This window comes from Mesoplodon mirus, assembly GCF_964341445.2.
Source record: "Mesoplodon mirus genome assembly, chromosome: 6".
Classification (NCBI taxonomy): Eukaryota; Metazoa; Chordata; class Mammalia; order Artiodactyla; family Ziphiidae; genus Mesoplodon; species Mesoplodon mirus.
Window position 1 is genome coordinate 145,667,701 of NC_138982.1, and position 19,752 is coordinate 145,687,452.

The 19,752-nt window shown below is 59.3% G+C and overlaps 1 protein-coding gene across 1 annotated transcript in view; it reads right to left on the reverse strand.

The window, feature by feature from the left end:
* Positions 1–19,752, reverse strand: part of TSPEAR (thrombospondin type laminin G domain and EAR repeats) — a gene marked incomplete at both ends in the record, with an annotated part of 61,422 nt that overhangs the window by 6,364 nt on the left and 35,306 nt on the right. The window contains 7 exons of the mRNA XM_082625930.1: positions 9,570–9,799; positions 10,727–10,913; positions 12,467–12,693; positions 13,389–13,520; positions 14,743–14,899; positions 15,996–16,086; positions 17,970–18,208. Of these exons, the coding sequence (XP_082482056.1) occupies positions 9,570–9,799; positions 10,727–10,913; positions 12,467–12,693; positions 13,389–13,520; positions 14,743–14,899; positions 15,996–16,086; positions 17,970–18,208 (1,263 nt within the window). The remainder of the gene's footprint in view (positions 1–9,569; positions 9,800–10,726; positions 10,914–12,466; positions 12,694–13,388; positions 13,521–14,742; positions 14,900–15,995; positions 16,087–17,969; positions 18,209–19,752) is intronic.

Sequence of the window (19,752 nt, forward strand, 5' to 3'; positions counted from 1 at the left end):
GCAGCAAATGGCAGGGGTTTAAGTGGAGGCAGGGAGAATGTGGCAGCTCCCTGCAGCAGTGAGGGGCCTGTGGCTGGTGGAACAGCTTGCCAAAGCTCCTGGGGACCCCAAACCACAGCCTGAGGAGGCTGCTGGGGTCTGAGTTCCTACGTCAGCAGAAAGGGGTTGACTCTGTTCCCACGAGCTGGTGAGGGCTGCAGAAGCTCCGATGGGACACTTTCCATTGAAATTGTCTTTAAATGTTTTGCCTCTTGACTTCTGGCTTCTGATACTGGTGGAGAGACTTACTTACATTAGACTGACCCTCATGCTGATAATAATCGCGAACTCTGGATGCAATGCTTAAAAAAGTACACAATTTTTTGAAGGTGCTGGACAAGGGCCAAAGGCAGGTGGAAAGTGGAGGGGATGTGACCCCCGAATGCATGTTTATCTGATGTTTTCTCTGAGGGTGCTCCCCATCTTGTGGCACACGGGCATGGCACTCGAATGGAGGCCGCAGGCTCATTGACCAGGGGAGTCCAAGGTGAGAGTTTGGGGCTTGCAGAGTCTCTAGAAATGGAAGGGGACTACCCTAGGGAGGAGGGAACCCCAGAAGGGGGAGCCCCAATCTCTACTTATTAACTTCTTTCAAGTCCTGTCCAGCTCCTGAAGTGCACACACAGGGGACAAGATCCAAGGGACCCAGAGACAAACAACAACTGAGAGGCTGAAGGAACTGACCAGAGAGTTAAACACCTGGAGAAACAGGCAGGCGAATGTGACCCATAATCAAGAGAAGAAACTGCAAGTAGAAATAGGCTGACACAGTGCAAATATTGGAGTTAACAGATACAAACTTTACAGTAGCCATGATCAGAATCTATAGGGAAATATGTGTGTAATTAACAATGAGATGGGGAGATTTGGAAAGCTAGGAAAACTCTAAAAGGGGCCAAATAGAAATCCTGTACCTGAAGAGGAAAATATCTGTATTCACAAATCTATTGCATGGGATCGAGAGCTACCTGGACCATCCAGAAGAAAGAATCAGTGAACTAGAAGACAGACCGATAGACATTACCTGAATTGAAGCACAGAAAGGGGGAAAAAAGTTTACAATAGGGATTTCCCTGGTGGCGTAGTGGTTAAGAATCCGCCTACCAATGCAGGGGACACGGGTTCAATCCCTGGTTTGGGAAGATCCCACATGCTGCAGAGCCGCTAAGCCTGTGTGCCACAACTACTGAGCCTGCACTCTAGAGCTTGTGAGCCACAACATGAGAAGCCACCGCAATGAGAAGCCCGTGCACCACAAGGAAGAGTAGCCCCCACTCGCCGCAACTAGAGAAAGCCTGCGTGCAGCAACAAAGACCCAACGCAGGAAAAAGACACATTCGATATAGGGAAACAGTGGTACCAATGGTACCCGACGTCTCATCAGAAACAGTGGAAGCTTGACGTCAACAGAAAACCATCTTTAAAGTAAACGAAAGAAAAAACGTGAACCCAGAATTCTACAACCAGTGAAAATATCCTTCAAGGTAGAATAAAGTCATTTTCAGATAAAAGTGGTAGAATGAATTGCCAGCAGACCTGCTCTACAAGAAGTACCGAAGGAAGCTGTGACGCTGAAGGCTGATCACACCACACGGAGAGTAGTGTCTGTGGAAGGGATGCAGAGGGCATTGGGAATGCTGAGCATGTGGGTGTAAAGACAACCGACAGCAAAAATGATAAATTGTGGAGCTTATAACCTAAGTAGACGTGTGAGTATATACATGCTCACAGTAGCCGGACAGACGGGTGGGGGTAAATGAAATCATGTTGTTGTAAGGTTATTACATTATATGTAAGGTATAATATTAATTCAAAATAGATTGTACACCTGAAACTAACACAACATTGTCAATCAACTATACTCCAATATAAAATTTAAAAAATTTAATTTGAATTGTACATATTAATAGGGACTCATGGTTAATAAAAAATAGATTGTAGTAAGTTGAATACATAATACTGTGATTACCAGAGCACACAATTGCACAACACATTGAATCAATACATAAAACAGGAGATAGAAGACTATGTATGTGACAGAGGGCTTGTATCCAGAATATATAAGGAACTCCTAGATATCAATAATGAAAGGCAGAAAATAAAATAAAATATGGGTAAAAGACTTGAATAGGCATTTCGCAAGGGGACTCTAGCAAGCCAGCAGGTGGATGGAAACCCGCCATCTAGTCACCAGGGGATTTTGACTTAAAAACCACACTGCGGTGCCGCTTCACACCCAACAAGTAAAACTGCAAATACAGACAAAACCCGGTGTTGGCAAAAGTGCAGGGTGGCTGGAACTCATGCTGTTCGGGGGAGTGTGTGAAATGGTAGAATCGTTTTGGAAAACTGCTTGGCAATTTCTTCAAAGTTAAACATCCACCTACTTTATGGTCCAGAATTCCACTGCTAGGCTTTTACTCAAGAGAAATAAAAACAATTTGCCCACGGAAAGCCTTGATGAGATGCCTTTGGTAGATTTATTCATAATAGTGAAAAGCTGGAAACAGCTCAGGTTGTACGGACAAGGAACTGAGCCTGGAAGCCACGCAGCGGACAGGCTTGGGACCGGGCTGCTTCCTGGGGACACCGTGGTCCCCAGACGCAGGTGGTCGTGGCGGGGGCAGAGCTAGTCACCCGATGCCCAGCGATGCTGGAGGAACACTCACATCCCCACCCCACGTGGGAAGCGGCTCCGTTTTTCTTTACCCAGACCGGGCAGGGCGGGTCTGATGACTGCCCCTCCTCGGAGGTCCCTTCCCCGCTTGTAGATGGGTCCCCGCCGCCCAACGCGCCCTCTGGCCCCGGCGGGTCCGGTACCCGGCCCTGTCGCCCGGCTTGGTGTTTTCTCCACGCCCAGCAGAGGGCGTGGCCGCCCGGTTCGCGGAGCCCCGGTCCCGGGCAGAGTCGCTGCTATAGAAGCAGGCCTGGGCCCGTCCTGAGGAGCCGAAACAAGGGAGCTCAAGCTAAAAGTGACACACGAGGACAAGGACAGGGGCCAGGACACCTGGCGTTGCCAACCCCTTCCGGGCCAGGAGCTGGGCAGAGGCCTTCCTGCATTGGCGTCCTCTCCTCATCGCGGCTCCGGAGGTGGCACTATGTCCCCTGGGGTCACCCGGAAACTTCCGAGCTGGTGGGGACACTCGGGCCCGCGGGGCCACCAGCCTCATCTGCTCTGTGGCCGCTTCATAGAGGACCGACGTTAAAGACCCGCACGAGTGTGCAGTGACGCGCGCCAGCTCTGGCAGGTCGCAGAAACCACCGGAGAGGCCGGTGGGTGAGATCGCCGGCTCCTCCCACCCCGGTGCTGATGAGACCACGTCAGTGGGAAACGCACACACCCGCACACACACCTGCACACACGTGCACGTGTGCAGACACACAAGACACCCACATGCACACACCTGTGTATACACGTGCACACACCTGCATGGACACGATTTTACACACAATCCTGCATGCACAATCCTGCATGCATACAAATGTATACATGTGCACATACCTGCAAGCACACATGTGCACACATACCTGCAGGCACACAAGTTTTTATGTACACACCCACATGTATACACCTGTATACCCTATACCTGATGCACACACATGCATTGTGTATGTACATGCACACGCTTGCAAGCACGCACGTGTGCACACCACACCCACACAGGACAAGGGGCCAGGGCTGGTCTGAAGACGGGGTATCCCGCGGATCGCCAGGGCTGCCTTCCAGCTCCGGCTCACCCCACCCTCAGCTCACTTGCCTTGAGCCCCAGCGCGGAGGGGGAGAGGCATGCAGATGGGGGTCGGTCAAGGGGCAGTCAGGGCCTGGGAAACGGGGAGAAAAGGGCCAGGAACCGAGGAGGAAGGACGGGGGCGTGGCCAGCGGCAGGGAGGTGGGGAGGAGCACCCAGGTGGGCGTGGCTTAGCGCGGGCGGAGCGGGTGGGGGGGTGTGCTCTCACCCTACCTCTGCGCAGATACAGCAAGTACGCGGCGCCTCATTCAATTTGAATTTCAGATGAACAATGGTTTTTCAGTGTATGTGTATGCACACGCTTTTACTAAACAATGAGTCGCTGTTTATCTGGAATTCACATTGAACTGGGTGTCCTGTATTTTATCCGCCAGAGGCTGGCAGAGACCAGCATGGGGCCCCCTGGCTCAAAGTCACTCGCTGCGATGAGCTCTCCTCGCAGGGTGGGACCAGCACCTGCGCCCTCAGCCAGAGGCTGCGCTCCCCCCGCTCGGAAGCCAATGGGGGACCGTCCCCACCCAGGGCTGCTTCAGCCTGGGCAGGGCGTGAGCGGCCTGAGGCCCCGCCGTCGGGCCATTCCTGGATTCTACGCGCATCAGGGACTCATCAGGGAGAGAAGAAGCAGTTCCCACATCAGACAACCTGCCAAACCCCGCCTGGCACCGGAGCAAGGAGGCCAGGCACGTGCTGGGCTGGTGGGCCCTTCCCGCCCTCCTTCTGAGTGGAATTCCCCTGGAGCTCTGCCCTGGAATCCCCTGGCTGCGGGTCTGGCAGGCTCTGGAGCACCTCGAGGGACGATGGTGCTTCCAGGACTTGGCAGCCAGGAGCACCTGGAAGCCCTGACGGCCTCCCTTGAGGGTGGGTGGGCTCCCGGTAACCAGCGGATCGCTTGCTGGGGAGGAGGCCCTCAGGTTCCAGCTCTGATGCAGCAAAGACCCAAGGTCTGGGAGTGCCTGGGGAGGGAGGGGCGGGGCGCGCTGCCTGGGGAAGACAGGCAGTCCCCCAAAGGGCCCTGGGGGGGACACTGCCATCCTCCCTGTGGGCAGCCGGCTAAGGTGGGTGAGGGTCCCATCCTAGGAGGCTTCAGGGGGTGTCCCTCCAGCTCTCCCCTGGCCCAGCAGCCCCTCCAGACCTTGCTCCTCCCCAGGCTGCCTGGTCCACTGCCCGCTCCTGCCCCACGGAGCACACCCGAGGCGCAAGAGGAAACGCCAGGGCCCTTGCTAGCACCTGAGCCCGGCCCCTCCCGGCGCTGACCGCTGAGGGCGCTCTCACACCACCCTCCTTACAGACGTGCCTCCTTCTTTTCCTTCGTTTCTGCACGTCTACATTCCTGGTGGAGACTACGTTTCTGACAAGCCTGCAGCTTCACCCTCATCCCCAGACACCCACTGATAGCTCTGGGCAGCGCCTCTGCCTGTCCCCTCCACCTGCCCCGACGCACGGCTTCCTGGGGTTCACTGGCCCCTGTCAGCCCTCGGCTGTGCCCCCCACCCCCGCCCTGAATCTCCTGCTGCTCTCGGTTCTCTTTTCTGCCAGTGGCACCTCCATCAGCCCCGCCTCCCAGGCAATAAAGCCCAAATCTTGGTCCAGCATTCCCCTCTCCCATCCCCCGGCCCCTCCATTCTGGGTCTACACGTGATGACTGTGACCACAGACCCCACAGCCAGACAGCTCAGGGAGCAGAAATCCCAGTGGCTGGAGGCTGGATTTCTGTGGACAGAGCCCATTCCTTCCTGGACACACCCCGCTCGGACCTCCTTTGGTCCAAGATGGCGAGGCCAAGTGGCTGGAGCTGTGGTCTCTGCCACCTGAGGAAGGCTCCAGAATTCCTGGTGGGAGAGGTGGGGAGGTCTGGAGGGTGGGGCTGAGTAATTCATCCAGGGTGGGCAGCCAGCCTCCCACGTACACCTGAGCCACAGACCTGGCGTGGGCACGGCCCGGGCCCTCCTGGTGAGCTGAACTCACCCCGCGGCCCTGGGACCCCACCCAGCACCCCTCCCAGCACCATCAGTGTGCACAGCTTCGCAAACACCGGCGTGCGCCCCTTGCCCGGAAAGGAAACCAGAAAGGTTTCCCTGTGATGTGGGCACCTCTCCACCCACACAGGCTTTCAAAGCACAGGCCTCTCCTGCTTCAAAGCCCATGGCCGTGAGAGATGGTGCAAAGCTCCAAATCAAGTGGAAGCACGTGAAGACATCTCCAGGACCTAAGAGGATTAAAACACAGTATGAAAAATGCTGGCAGAACATGAAAGTGGGATCTTGTGGGTTCTGAGGACTCATCGAGTGTGAAGAAACACGGGTCATAAGAGAAGGCAGCCTTCAGGCAGTGCCCGCAGTCGTCTGTGGGCTCGGGTGGTAGCAGTGCCCCCTCGCAGCCCCCAGAGTCGGCTCTGCCCGCTGGCCAGAGACATGCACTCTCACAGCCACTGTGGTCCTGCTCTCGCCCGCCCTTGTGGATGATTCTTCCAGCTGACGTCACACCCCTCGGCTGGTTCTCCTTTAGGTCATGTAACCCGGATGGCCCCCGCCCTAGCTCAGCTGGGACCGTCTCTGCCCCTTGGCCCCGGCCTCCCTTCTGTATCTGAGGCCTAAGGCAGGGCTGGGTGCAGACTGGAGCTGAATCCAGATGCTGCCTGAAATGCAGAGTTTCAGTGTCTCACATATCTGGAGCCGGCACACTGGGGTGCATGCATTCAAGGAGATTTGCCAGAATCTCCTTGGGATTTGGAACATACCGCACGGGGGACAATGGCAGGAACTGAAGACTATTCTGAGAGACTTGCGGTGACTGTTTCCAAATATCTAGCAGACAAGCCGGTGGAACAGGGGAGCAGACTCCTGTGGTATCCAGAGTGCACAGTCCTGCAGCCTGGCACAGAGGCCCGGCAAGCGGCCTTCTGGTCAACCACACAGGTCCCTAGCAGGGCTGTCACACCAAGCATGTGATATGCAGAGGGTTCCTGCAGCTGTTTGGGGAGTGCATCTTGGAGATTATCATCCTGTAGCTGCCAACACTGTGATCCAGCCTCACCTACATTTGAGCAAGAGGCCAGTTTAGGAAGGTCTTCATCAGGGCACTTCATCAAGGGTCTCAACCAGATCCCCAGCTCCCTGGGGCACAGCGGCCAGTGACAACGCCACCCACTGCCATGCTCAACATTAAACATAAACAGAAAACTAAGGGTCCTCCAGATGTTTTATAAAAGACCTGGAACATGAGAGTCAGGCTACAACATATACATACACTCATACTGGAAGAAACTGAGCTGGTTCTAGGAACAGAAGAGAATTTTTAAAAATTATAATTATCAGACTTCCCTGGTGGCACAGTGGTTAAGAATCCACCTGCCAATGCAGGGGACGCGGGTTCGAGCCCTGGTCCAGGAAGATCCCACATGCTGTTGAGCAACTAAGCCGTGAGCCACAACTACTGAGCCTGCGCTCTAGAGCCCGCGAGCCACAACTACTGAGCCCATGCACCACACTACTGAGCCTGCGCTCTAGAGCCCGTGAGCCACAGCTACTGAAGCCCGCGTGCCTAGAGCCCATGCTTCACAACAAGAGAAGTGACCATGATGAGAAGTCCGTGCACCGCAATGAAGAGTAGCCCCCACTCGCCGCAACTAGAGATAGCCTGCGCACAGCAACGAAGACCCAATGCAGCCAAAAATAAATATAAATAAAATAAATAAACTTAAAAAGAAAAGAAATTACACAAACTCTTAAAAAATAAAATTATAATTATCTTCAGAAGTATTCAAGAAGATACCGCATTTATAGAGTAAATACAGAATGCTGTTAAAGGGAAGAGTTCTTGGATATTAAAAACACGATTCCTAGCATTACAAGAAGATGCTCATCAACATGATTAGAGAATAAAGGTAAGGAAAGCTTCTAGGTTGTAGAAAAAGAAAAGATAGATTCAATCCAGGAGATCCGAAAGCTAGCTAACCATTCTACAGAGAGGGGAGCGTGAGACGATCAAGAAAAACTAAGAAAATTTCCCAGGCCTGGGGATGCACGCCTTCAGGTTGAAAGGGCACTGAGACCAATCAGACAGGAAGCACGGGAAACCACTGCGAAGAAACCTGTGGGCACTGAGGGCAGAGAAGATCAAAGGAAAGGCACCTGGGGAGGCAGGGGGCTGCCCGCAGTGTTCCCAAGGACACTTCCACCCTAAAATCCTGCACGCGGTACATCAGGCAGGGTAAAGGATGCAGCCACCATGAGTGTCCACGCTTCCCGCCACAGAAGGTTCTCACTGGGATGAAGCCGGCGAGGTCGCGGCTCCCCCAGCCTGTGGCTGTGCTGTCAGGGCCCATGGCCCACGTGGCTGCCGAGGGCAAGGGCTGAGCTCTCACCCTCAGCCCAGGATTGACATAAGCTCACTCTGCTCGACACCCATTGGCTGGTCCTGGTCACATAACCTGGCTGAGCTGCAGGGATGCTGGGGAGTGTCAGGGAGCACCTGGAAGGCGGGGGGAGGGTGTCCTTGAGGTCAACCAGAACACCAGACATCAGAATTGGACACGGTGGCTCCAGCCAAAGATGGCGGTAAAGGAAAGTTCCAGAAAGGGGACCATTGTCAGTTCTAGAGACAGTCAGCCCGGAGAGCACAGGCAGGAGGGCCCAGGAGGGGAGTTATGGGAAAAGAGGGGTCTTCACGGGAGCACACCGGCCAGAGACCTTGCAGACACGATGGGAGCACAGACACGCGGGTGGAAACTCAGGAGGCACTGAAGACGCGGTGTTCACAAGGGCTCTCGGGGACGGGGATGGCCAGCAAGAAGCCGGGGGATGTGACCATGTGCAGAGACGGGGGTTTTCCTCCCCAAAAAGGAAAGGAGAGGGAGGGAGGGACTTCGGAAAAAGCAATTAGGAACTTGTCGAAAAACAGTATGTGCAGCACATGGGGTCCACGTATGAAATGAGCCATGTGTGGTGGGCTTGTGGCATGAGAGTCTGAGCCGCATTCAGGGACTGTTCCCAGGGCTGGCACGAAGGTCACCCCACCACTGACACCACTGAGAAGGGAGTGATCACAGCCGCGCCCTTGGCGCTGCGCGACGACATTGGGACGCGGCCAGGACGGTGCAAATGCCGACAGTGACTCTCGATTTTAGCATCATCCGTGGGGGCTCGGCCTGGGGTCTGATGCTGAGAGGGACAAGCTGGGCGGCTTGGAGGGAGGAGGGCGAGGGAAGGTGGGAGGAGGGCTGGGGCCCCATATCGTCACCCTAGACCACGGTGGGCGTGAAGAGGGGACGCCAACTCCGCCCACTAGCCCGGGACCCAGCGGCACGTGCGTGGTTCAGCCAGGCATCTGGGGCCACGCCACGTAATAAAGCCTTCTCGCTGCCTCAGTCAGAGGTCCCTCCAGGCAGCCCACGACAGCTGGGACCAGCTGAGGGACACTCAAGGTCTGCAGGGAAGGTGGACAGTGCTGGCCAGGTCAGAGGCCAGCTGCCTGCTGCTCCAGGGCAAGAGCCTGGCGCCCACATAAAGGTGGATCAGACTGTGAGGGCCCCCAGGGGCCAGGGGACCCAGCTGAGCAGCCGGGCTGCCGGAAACTCCATGCCAGGGCAGCCCTCCCGCCACATTTTAGGGCTCCCAGGCTATATTTGGGGTCCCAGGGGCTCGGCCTGAGCCTTATCCTGGGGAGGCGCCTGGGCGCGGAGGCCCGGGCTGGGGCCCCGGTCCAGGCTCGTGTGGCCCGGGTCCCGCGTCACCCAGGAGCCAGGCAGGGGTGCAGGACCGGCGGTGAGCGCAGGGTCCTTACCAGGAAGGACTGGAAGAGCTGGAAGTGGCCGCCCAGACGCACGTACAGGTGGGACAGCAGCTGCGTGGACGTGCCGTTGAAGGCGTTGGCCACGGCCAGGAAGGCATAGGCCCCCACCGTGAAGAACTCCCAGTCGTAGGCGCCCGACGTGGCGATGGTCTGGTTGGCCTCGAAGAGCCGCGTCCCTGGATTCCACTTGTAGATGACGCTGTAGATGTTGTGGTCGTCGCCTGGAAGCCGAGCGCCATGCAGGGAGGGAGACGGGCTTCCGTGGCCTTGCAGCAGCCTTGGCCAGACCCTGCCCGCCCGGACCCTGCCCCAGGCCCTGCAGCCCATCCAGTCCAGCCAGGCCCTGCTCTCCTGCACCCTCCCCAGGCCCCCAGCAGTGACAAGGCCCTTCACGTGACCTTCCTGCCTCTGTGCCCCGATGAGAAGCCTCGGGGGCCCCGCCTTTGGACGGCTCCAGACCCCCCTGAGGCCTTGCAGCACACTGGAGGGGGCACCCCCACCCTCCCCAGCCTCACCCCTCACACGGTCCGCCATCCCCTTCGCGCCCCCCCGCCGCAGGTCAGGCCTGTCCGGATCGTGCTCCCTGGAGCCCCTCACCCACCCCCAGGGCTGGGCCAGCCTCTTCCGGGACACTCACTGCCATGGGGGGTATTGAGTGGTGGGCTCCTGGGGTCCTCTTTGCCCATGAGTGGTGGTGGGGTCTCCTCCCTGGCCTCCCCTCACCCAGAGTTCCCCGGCAGGTGTAGACTCAGGTGATCGCTGAGCCGCAGAGCCTGCCGAGGCCAGAGGTGCCCTGCAGGGCTGGCTGCCCCCCCGGGCCCTGTCCCCCGAGAGCTACAGGGCAGGGAAGGGCTAACTGTGGTCACTCAGGGCAGTCACCTGGCCAGGTTTCCCAGACCCTCCCAGGACTGTCCCCCACTGCACCCACCACATCCCACAGAGTTTGTGCCCAGAATGGATAAGGGCAGGGACGCCCCTACCTGGACAGATGAGGGGGTGTTCAGGTGTGTCCACGCTCAGACACTACTGTCAGATTGCCAAGCCCGAGGACACGGGCTGCGTGTGGTTTATTATACATTTTTAATGAGATACCCTGAACCCTGCAGGTGATCCCGCCCTGGCCCTGGAGTCCAGGCCATAGCCCTTACCTTCCCGGTGGTTGGCCACGGCCAGGAAGTGCTCCCCGGCCACCTCGAAGGCCTCCCAGTCCCGGGCGCTGTGGGTGAGGACCCTCTGATATGGTGCGAACCTCAGCCTTCTCTGGCTCCATTTGTAAATGACAGAGAACTCCTGACCCTTTTCATTAGGTTCAAAATTAGCCACAGCCAGGAAGATCTGGGGAGAGGACCAGGACAGCGTTCTCGTGATACGTGCGAGGGGTCCGGCACTCGAGGCTTCTGAATATTGGCCTCAGGACAGGGGCTGAGCCGGGGACTGACGGCCTGCGGCAGGCCCAAGAACCCAGGACTGACTCTCCAGATCTTAATTACATTAAAACCCGTAGCCACGTCCGTATTTACCAGCCCATGAGCTCCGCTCCTATCTCCCAAACCCAGGAAAAGCTTTATGCGCAGAAATGTTCTTCATCATTTCATTCATCCTCCAGGTGAAGAGGAAAGATCTCAACGCTCTGCTATCTCAGGAAGCACATGTTTGCCATGCAGTCGAGGGCAACATGGCAATGCCCTACGTGTGACGTGAGCTGGAGGCCAGATGGTGGGTCGTGTGATTGAGGCGGGAGCCAGAGGCCCGGGGGTGGGGCACGCTCACAGCGGCTGAAGCAGCCCCAGGTACACTCTGCTGCTGCTTAGGGGACGGGGCAGACTTTTTTCTTAGTTTTCTAAAATTCCCAATTTTTCTTTGATGTAAAGTTGTTTTTTGGGCTTCCCTGGTGGCGCAGTGGTTGAGAGCCCACCTGCTGATGCAGGGGACACAGGTTCGTGCCCCGGTCTGGGAAGATCCCACATGCCGCAGAGCGGCTGGGCCCGTGAGCCATGGCCCCTGAGCCTGCGCGTCCGGAGCCTGTGCTCCACAACGGGAGAGGCCACAACAGTGAGAGGCCCGCGTACCGCAAAAAAAAAAAAAAAAAAAAAAAAAAAAGGTAAAGTTGTTTTTTATAATGAAAAAATATAAACCTTTAAAATGTCATCAACCATAAAACCAGAGGGCTAGTCACCCCTTCACCAGGCTGGCTGGGAGCGCAGGACCCTGAGGGTCGGCAGCGACGGGGAGCAGAGGTCTGTCTGGTTTGCTCAGTTTTGTCCCCCGTCGGGGGGCGCCAGGTGAGGGCAGGGCTGCACCTGGCACACGTGTTAGTGAGCAAGCGACTTGGGGGCGGGCACGGGGAGGTAAGGGAAAACTCTCACAGGGGATGACCCTCTGAGCCCCGACCCGTGGGCCTCTGCTCAACACAGCCCTGGTGGAAGTAAGGGGAGGCTGCCCACGAGGCTTTCCCACCCAAGGCCTCCGGGCCCGGCCCTCACCCTCCTCACCTGCCCCCTCCATTAGGACCTCACGTGTCCCCAGTGTGTATGGAGCGAAGGAAGGCTGGGAAGGGAGGCCTATTTTCACTCTGATGTGATGTCCGCCCTGCTGACTGGTTTAGGTCAGATTATCTCCAAGGTTTAAGGAGGCAGTCGTGGGTCTGCACGGAGCTGGGGAGCATCTCAGACATGGGCTGATCTCTATTTTGCGGAAGCCAGACAGACTTTCTGGACATAGAGACGCAGCCGTGCCTGACTTTAAAAGGCATTTAGAACCTGCATGAGGCTTCGAAACCAGTAGAAGTGCTTTTCCCCATAAAATCTATGTAAGGAGCCCCAACCTTTGGGCTCTGTGGGTTTTCCCAAGGTAAAAAGGATCAAGAAAGTCTCTGAATGCAGACTTGCCTTTTTTCCAATGGTGAAATGTCTCCAGGACTGTGCTTGGTGCGTGGGAATGTCCTGGTACGAGGAGAACTTCCCGTCGGTCCATTTGTAGATGGCGGACGTGGTTTTCCGGTTGGCCGTGGCCACGAAGAGCCCAGCCTCGGGGATGACAAAGACCTCAATACCCAGCGTCTCCGAGTTCGTGAACAGGCTCTGATGCTCCTCCACGTAGTCCAGCCTTTCTTTGGCTTGTGATAGAGACACAGAGACCCAGTTAATGCTTCCCAGAACAGAAGCCTGGATGGACGGACGTCCAGGGGTGCGACCCCAGGGACCTGGGCCACGACCCGGAGCACTGTGGCCTCGAGTGCCGTGCCGCCCTCACCAGGAGGCCCGGCAAAGGAGCCTCTCATCCCCGCACAGGTTTTAGGGTCTGCAGAGCCCCCGGGGATACTAGTTGGGTAGAATTGACATGTCAGGTCCCTACTAGACGTTCCCCACGGCTCGCAGCTTCCACGAAAGGCTGTGCCCTGATGGGAACTAGAGAGCAGAGGCCACGGCTCGAGGACTTTCCCCTGGAGCCAGTTCCCATTTCCCGAGGACCCCCTTGGGGAGCATCACGGAGCCTCTCCTCACCTCCCCGCCAACACAACCACTCCCGGGCTCCCGGCACCATCGCGGTCAATCTTGATCCGAGTGGGCGGAGAGGGTAAAGAGAGCAGGTGGGGCTCCTGGAGCGGGGCCGGCCCCCTCAGGGAGGCTCATGGTCTCCCCTAGACGGCTCGGGAGCTGAGAGCCTGCCAGCCTACCAGTCAGGCCCAGGAGGGCACACATTTCCAGGTGAAGCACGCAGGCTCACTGCTCTGTGGGGAGATCGTCCCTGTCCCTAAGTATCGCTGGCTCTGAGAAGACGCCGAGGTCCCCAGAGCCCCACCCACCTCACCTGCTAACACGGAGACCCACTCGCTGCCCACGCACAGGTATAGCCCCTTGCGGCTGGCGTCAAACCAGAACTGGGCGTCCTCCGCTTTGGTACACGGTGGCCGGGATCCCAGCGTCACCTTCATGTCAGTTTCTGCGGGGAGGCAGGAAGATGGGTGTCCAATGGGCGCATGCTCCCCGGAGGAGGGCAGAGGCGGGAGTGTCAGGTGACCCTGGACCCAGGCGCTGCTGCTTTCACCTTCACCTCCACCCCCTGAGCTACCAGGAACCACTCAGGGTCTCGGGGAGGGAGGGAGACCCGAGAGCCCATGGCTTGCCTGGGGCGTCTGCACACAGGACACGGAGGTGCCCCTGCAGTCCGGCCTCCCGCCCACCTAGCTCTTCCCCGTGGCCTCAGCTCTTCTGAGAGCCCTGAGTAATCACACCGCACCGCCCTCCGCTTCCATCTGAGACTCGCTGGCACGCGTCCACCCAACTTTAGTTCTGAGGCCCCTTGACCCCTGACCCCAGGGATCACGGCTTCATCCCAGGTCCAGCCCTCACCCCGATGGTGCCACTTTGCACCTTTACAGCAACGTCCGCGCTGAGGCCCCGGCAGCCAGTCTGTGACACTGAGCGCGTCCTCAACCTCTTGAACTGCCCGGCAGAGGCCTGGGGCCGGACTCCCACCCGAGGCCCGGCAAACAACCCAGAGGCCGTGTGCCTCTGGGAATTTGGGGACACGGGTCCAGGATTGGGTCTAAGGGCCAACTTGCTCAGGGGGCTCCCGTGACTCATGAAGCAAGGACCGTGAGGCTCGAGAGAGGGTCGGGCTGTCTCCCCGCCTCCCTAGTAGGGAGGAGGGGTTTCGGATTCTCCATGGCAGGGGATGTGGCTTAAATAAACCGTCAACACTAACTTTACACTGGGGAGGTGCAAAGCTGGGGACACTCTAGGCTGGGGGGCTCCCAGAAAACAGCAATGAACCTCACGAAGGTTGGGGTCCCTGCGGGGGTGGGGTGTTGACGCTTGATGTCTGTTGGAGAAGAAGGGGAGAAAGGGCCCCAAAGGCTGCTCTGGGGGTAAAGCAGCAGCAGGTGGGAGTTAGGGACGCAAGAGGTGTAGGCTCAGCCCCAGGTCCCAGGCGGGATGAGCAGGCGGGGGTTAAACAGCCATGGGTGGGGGGGCGCCCTTGGAAGGGAGGCGGGTCTGGCGGCACCATCTGCCTTCCCTGCGGGGCCGTCTGCGTCAGGCCCCGGCGTTCCCTTCATCCATGTGCCAAGCACCCTCCCGTCTTGTGCCTGGGGATGTTGGAAGTGACAAGGCTCCCAAGGTCTACTGTCCGCGTGGGGAGCGGGTAGCTGTGGCCTACTAACCATAGGGATACTTTAGCACCTCATTATCTTCCGGCTTCCCCGTGAATCCCCGCAGGATAGGGGGGATGGACAGCAGGGCGAGCTCAGGATTCCTGCAGGGACAGAGCCTCAGGGTGGCGTCTGAGCCGGGCAGCAGAACCAGCTGCCTCACCAGGCCCTGCAGAGAGAGGGACAGCGCACTGAGACCTGCACTGCTGGAGGGGGCCCCGCCCACCGGGCTCAGCCCACCCAGACCCCGAGGGAGGGGTGGAAATGCAGGTGCGGGTCTAAGCTCTGAAGCCAGGAGAGAGGAGTCAGCCCGTTGGGTAAGGGGGGCATTGGGAGCAGTGGTGGAGAGCCATGCACCATTCGAAGGTGATTACACCACGGAAGGGATTTTTCCTGTGGACTACCCTACAGTGACTGGGTACAATGCTCATCCATCTATACGTCCATCCGTTCGTCTGTCTACCTATCTGTCCATCCATCCATTCATCCATTTGTCCATATCTGTCCATCCACCCATCCACCCAAATACCCATTCATTCATCCATCCATCTATACATCTGTTCATCTGTCTGTCCACCTATCTGTCCATCCATCATCTATCTGTCCATTAGTCTGTCCATCCATCCATCCACCCAAATGCCTATTCGTTCATTCATCTATCCATCCATTCATCTATCTGCCCACCTATCTGTCCATCCATCTGTCCGTCCACCATTCATCTATCTGTCCATTAGTCTGTCCATCCATCCATCCATCCAAGCATGCCAGCGGTAAACATTCAGAGCATGGTTCTTGACCCTGGACACGGCAAGAAACAAAAGCCCTTACCCTCATGGAGCAAGGTCCCCCCCCCTCCCCTGCACTCTAAGGGAAAGACAGGCAATGAGCAAACACACAGCTGGTCTGAAGTTGGTCAGGGCTACAAAGACAATCTGGGGAAGGGGATGAGAGGGCTGGGTGTGGGTGTCATCTCCTCAGAGTGGAGGGGAAGGCCTCCATGGTATGAGGGCAGAGGGCAGGGCCCCGAAGTCACAGGGAGTGTGCCATGGCAGGAGTGGGACAAATGTCTAGGAGGAGGGCACAGCAGGTGCAAAGGCCCTGTGGTGGGAGTGTGCCCGGCATGCATGGGACTCCACTGAAACTTTATGCTCCCCATTCCCAATTGCACATACAACAGTGTCAAACTGGGGTGCCAGACCAGTGGTGACAGCCCCCCAGGAGCACTGGTGTTGGGAGGTCCAGGCAGGCAGGTCCTCCATACTTACCGTGAACTGGCCTTTGGTCCTCCTCCGGCTGCCGATGAAGAACCGGGCTCCTTGCACCGATAGGGTGGCCGGGAAGGGCATGTCAGCCATTCTGAAAACATTGGAGGATGGTTTTAGGGCCATGGGAGAGCAGGGTCATGGCCTATTTATGTAGAAAAGGATGGGGGCAGCACCGCCTGAGGCTGTGTCAGCGTCCGGGGTCAGCCATAACGAGTACCACAGGCTGGGAGCCTTAAACAACAGAAGTGTGTTCTCTCGCAGTGCTGGAGGCCAGAGGTCTGAGATCAGGGTGTCGGCTGGGTGTGCCCCCTCTGAGGACTCCAGGGGAGGGTCCTGCCACCTCTTCCAGTTGCTGGGGGGCTCCTGGAGTTTCCTGGCTTGTGGCTGAATCGTGTGGCCTTCTCCTCCATGCCTCCTTGTCAGGTCACTGTGTCGGGGCCAACCTACTCCTTAGCTTAGCTCGGTTACGCCTGCAGAGATGCTGTTTCCAAATGAGGCCCCATTCTCCGGTTCTAGCGGATGTGAATTTGGGGGGATGCTCTTTGCCCCAGGACAAGGGTCTTCTACAAAAGCGTGTGCTGCGGAGGTGTTCAGTGGCCCCTCTCCATGTCACGGGGGTCTCCAGTGGCTCCTCCCGGCACGGGGCCCCCAGCCCGTCCCCCTCCTCTGAGCCCAGGGCCGTGGGACAGATGATGTCGGGGCCAGACGGGGTTCACCTCGGTGGTGAGCCGGGATGTGTGGGAAGATGTGGCTGGAGTTGGGTCTTGAGGTGCAAGTGGAGGCCCAACTCGGGATGGGGAAGACGTGGGACCTCCTGGAGGGGACGGCGTGGCTGGAGCCTCGGGGGAAAGAGCCAGGTGTGCTTCCTCTCCACTGTCCAGCACCTCCCGGACCATGATGCCACGTCCTCTAGTCAAAGCACCTGCTCCGTCCAGGGTCTGCTGTCTGTCTGCAGCTGGCCACGGCAAGGTCCCAGAACGCCTGTGCTCCGAGCACAGCTCCCCGGCTTCCTGGGTCCGGGTGTGAGCCCTCCGCGGCACTGCAGTCGGCTCCAGCACCCGCACCGCCAGCCTCGTCCTCCTGCACACGGCCCCCATCACAGAACTGCCCCACCGCCGGCTCTCCCACCTGAGACGCCGTCTCCCCGTAAAGGCCCCAGTGTATTGGGGGCATGGTGGGGAGAAGTTGTGATAAAGGCATGTTTAAACAGTGTGTAAGTGTTAAGGAGACTCTTTTATTCCAACAAGTTTCATAATAACAAAGCAGAGTGAGATTCTACCTTTGAAAGGAATATTTGCCATAATGACAGATTTAATGTAAATGGACCATTTGTGATGAAAAAAGAAAGAGTGGCGAGCCCCGGCCGGCGAGGATGGACGCTGAGGGCCGGTGGGGGTCGTCCCGGCCCAGCTTACTCGGCAGCCAGGCCTTGGGGACCAGGCCACGGCAAGGACAAGAGCTGGGCTCGGGCTCTCGAGTGCCCGGGGTTGCGTCAAAGCTACTGAGGTGATTCCGCGCGTTTACTTGGTGCTCTGGTGAATATTTACTCCCTCGTCCCAGAAAAGGAAACTGAGTCAGAGAGCTTAGTGATGGGTTGAAAGTCACAAAGCAAGGCCTGGGCCCCAATCAGGCGGCAGCTCCTTTCGGGCTCCTGGGGCCCGAGTTCACCCTGCCCTTCCTCTGGGCCTTGCCTCGATGCCACCGACTCCGCAGCCGCGTTGACGGGTCAAGTCCCACCCCCCAGCCCCGGCGGGCAGGCTGCGGCTCCCTCCCCGCCCCCGCCTGGGCGCTCCCGCCCCTCGCCGCCTCTCTGGGGGGCGGGACCGTCCCACGTCCACCAGCCAATGAGCCTGGCGCTCCTCCTCCAGTCTGACGCCAGTGGCCGAGGCCGAGGCCCGCGGGCCAGCGTGCGCCCTGCGAGCCCTGCCGGCAGCTCCCGGCCCCCTGCCACCCCTCCGGCGCCGCGGTACCTACATGTCCACGGGGAGGCCGCAGTCCCTGGTGAGGGAGAAGGAGCCTTCGGACACGGCCAAGACCAGCGTGTGCCACTGGCCGTCCGTCAGAGCCGGGCCGCGGAAGGACACGCGGGCCTGCCAGGCGCGCGCCGCGTCCTCCCTGAGGAAGAGGAAGTGCAGCTGGGTGGGCGAGTAGCGCAGGCCGAGCAGCAGCGAGTCCCGCTCCTCCGCCACCACCGTGAACAGGTACTCGTTCTTCTGCAAGAGAGGGGGCAGCGGGGGCGGGGCAGGTAAAGGGGGCAGGTGAGGGCGGCAGGTGAAGGGGGACAGGTGAAAGGGGGCAGGTGAGGGGGGGCAGGTGAAAGGGGGCAGGTGAAAGGGGGGAGGTGAAGGGGGCAGGTGAGGGGGGGCAAGTGAGGGGGGCAGGTGAAGGGGGCAGGTGAGGGCGGCAGGTGAAGGGGGGCAGGTGAGGGGGCAGGTGAAGGGGGGCAGGTGAGGGGGGCAGGTGAAGGGGGCAGGTGAGGGCGGGCAGGTGAGGGGGGCAGGTGAAGGGGGCAGGTGAGGGTGCAGGTGAAGGCGGCAGGTGAAGGGGGGCAGGTGAGGGGGGCAGGTGAAGGGGGCAGGTGAGGGCGGGCAGGTGAGGGGGGCAGGTGAGGGCGGCAGGTGAAGGGGACAGGTGAGGGCGGCAGGTGAAGGGGGGCAGGTGAGGGCGGCAGGTGAAGGGGGGCAGGTGAGGGGGGGCAGGTGAGGGGGGCAGGTGAAAGGGGGCAGGTGAGGGGGGGCAGGTGAGGGGGGCAGGTGAAGGGGGCAGGTGAGGGGGCAGGTGAAGGGGGCAGGTGAAGGCGGCAGGTGAGGGGGCAGGTGAAAGGGGGCAGGTGAAAGGGGGGAGGTGAAGGGGGCAGGTGAGGGGGGCAGGTGAAGGGGGCAGGTGAGGGCGGCAGGTGAAGGGGGGCAGGTGAGGGGGGGCAGGTGAGGGGGGGCAGGTGAGGGCGGCAGGTGAAGGGGGGCAGGTGAGGGGGCAGGTGAAGGGGGCAGGTGAGGGGGCAGGTGAAGGGGGCAGGTGAAGGGGGGCAGGTGAAGGGGGCAGGTGAGGGGGCAGGTGAAGGGGGCAGGTGAGGGGGGCAGGTGAGGGGGACAGGTGAGGGGGGGCAGGTGAAAGGGGGCAGGTGAAGGGGGCAGGTGAAGGGGGCAGGTGAGGGGGCAGGTGAAGGGGGCAGGTGAGGGGGGGCAGGTGAAGGGGGCAGGTGAGGGGGGGCAGGTGAGGGGGGCAGGTGAAAGGGGGCAGGTGAGGGGGGCAGGTGAGGGGGGCAGGTGAGGGGGCAGGTGAAGGGGGGCAGGTGAGGGGGCAGGTGAAAGGGGGGCAGGTGAGGGGGGCAGGTGAAGGGGGCAGGTGAGGGCGGGCAGGTGAAGGGGGGCAGGTGAGGGGGCAGGTGAGGGGGCAGGTGAAGGGGGCAGGTGAAGGGGGGCAGGTGAGGGGGCAGGTGAGGGGGCAGGTGAAGGGGGCAGGTGAAGGGGGGCAGGTGAGGGGGGAGGTGAAGGGGGCAGGTGAAGGGGGCAGGTGAGGGGGCAGGTGAAAGGGGGGCAGGTGAGGGGGGCAGGTGAAGGGGGCAGGTGAGGGCGGGCAGGTGAAGGGGGGCAGGTGAGGGGGCAGGTGAGGGGGCAGGTGAGGGGGGGCAGGTGAAGGGGGGCAGGTGAGGGGGGAGGTGAAGGGGGCAGGTGAGGGGGGGCAGGTGAGGGGGGGCAGGTGAAGGGGGCAGGTGAGGGGGCAGGTGAAGGGGGGCAGGTGAGGGGGCAGGTGAGGG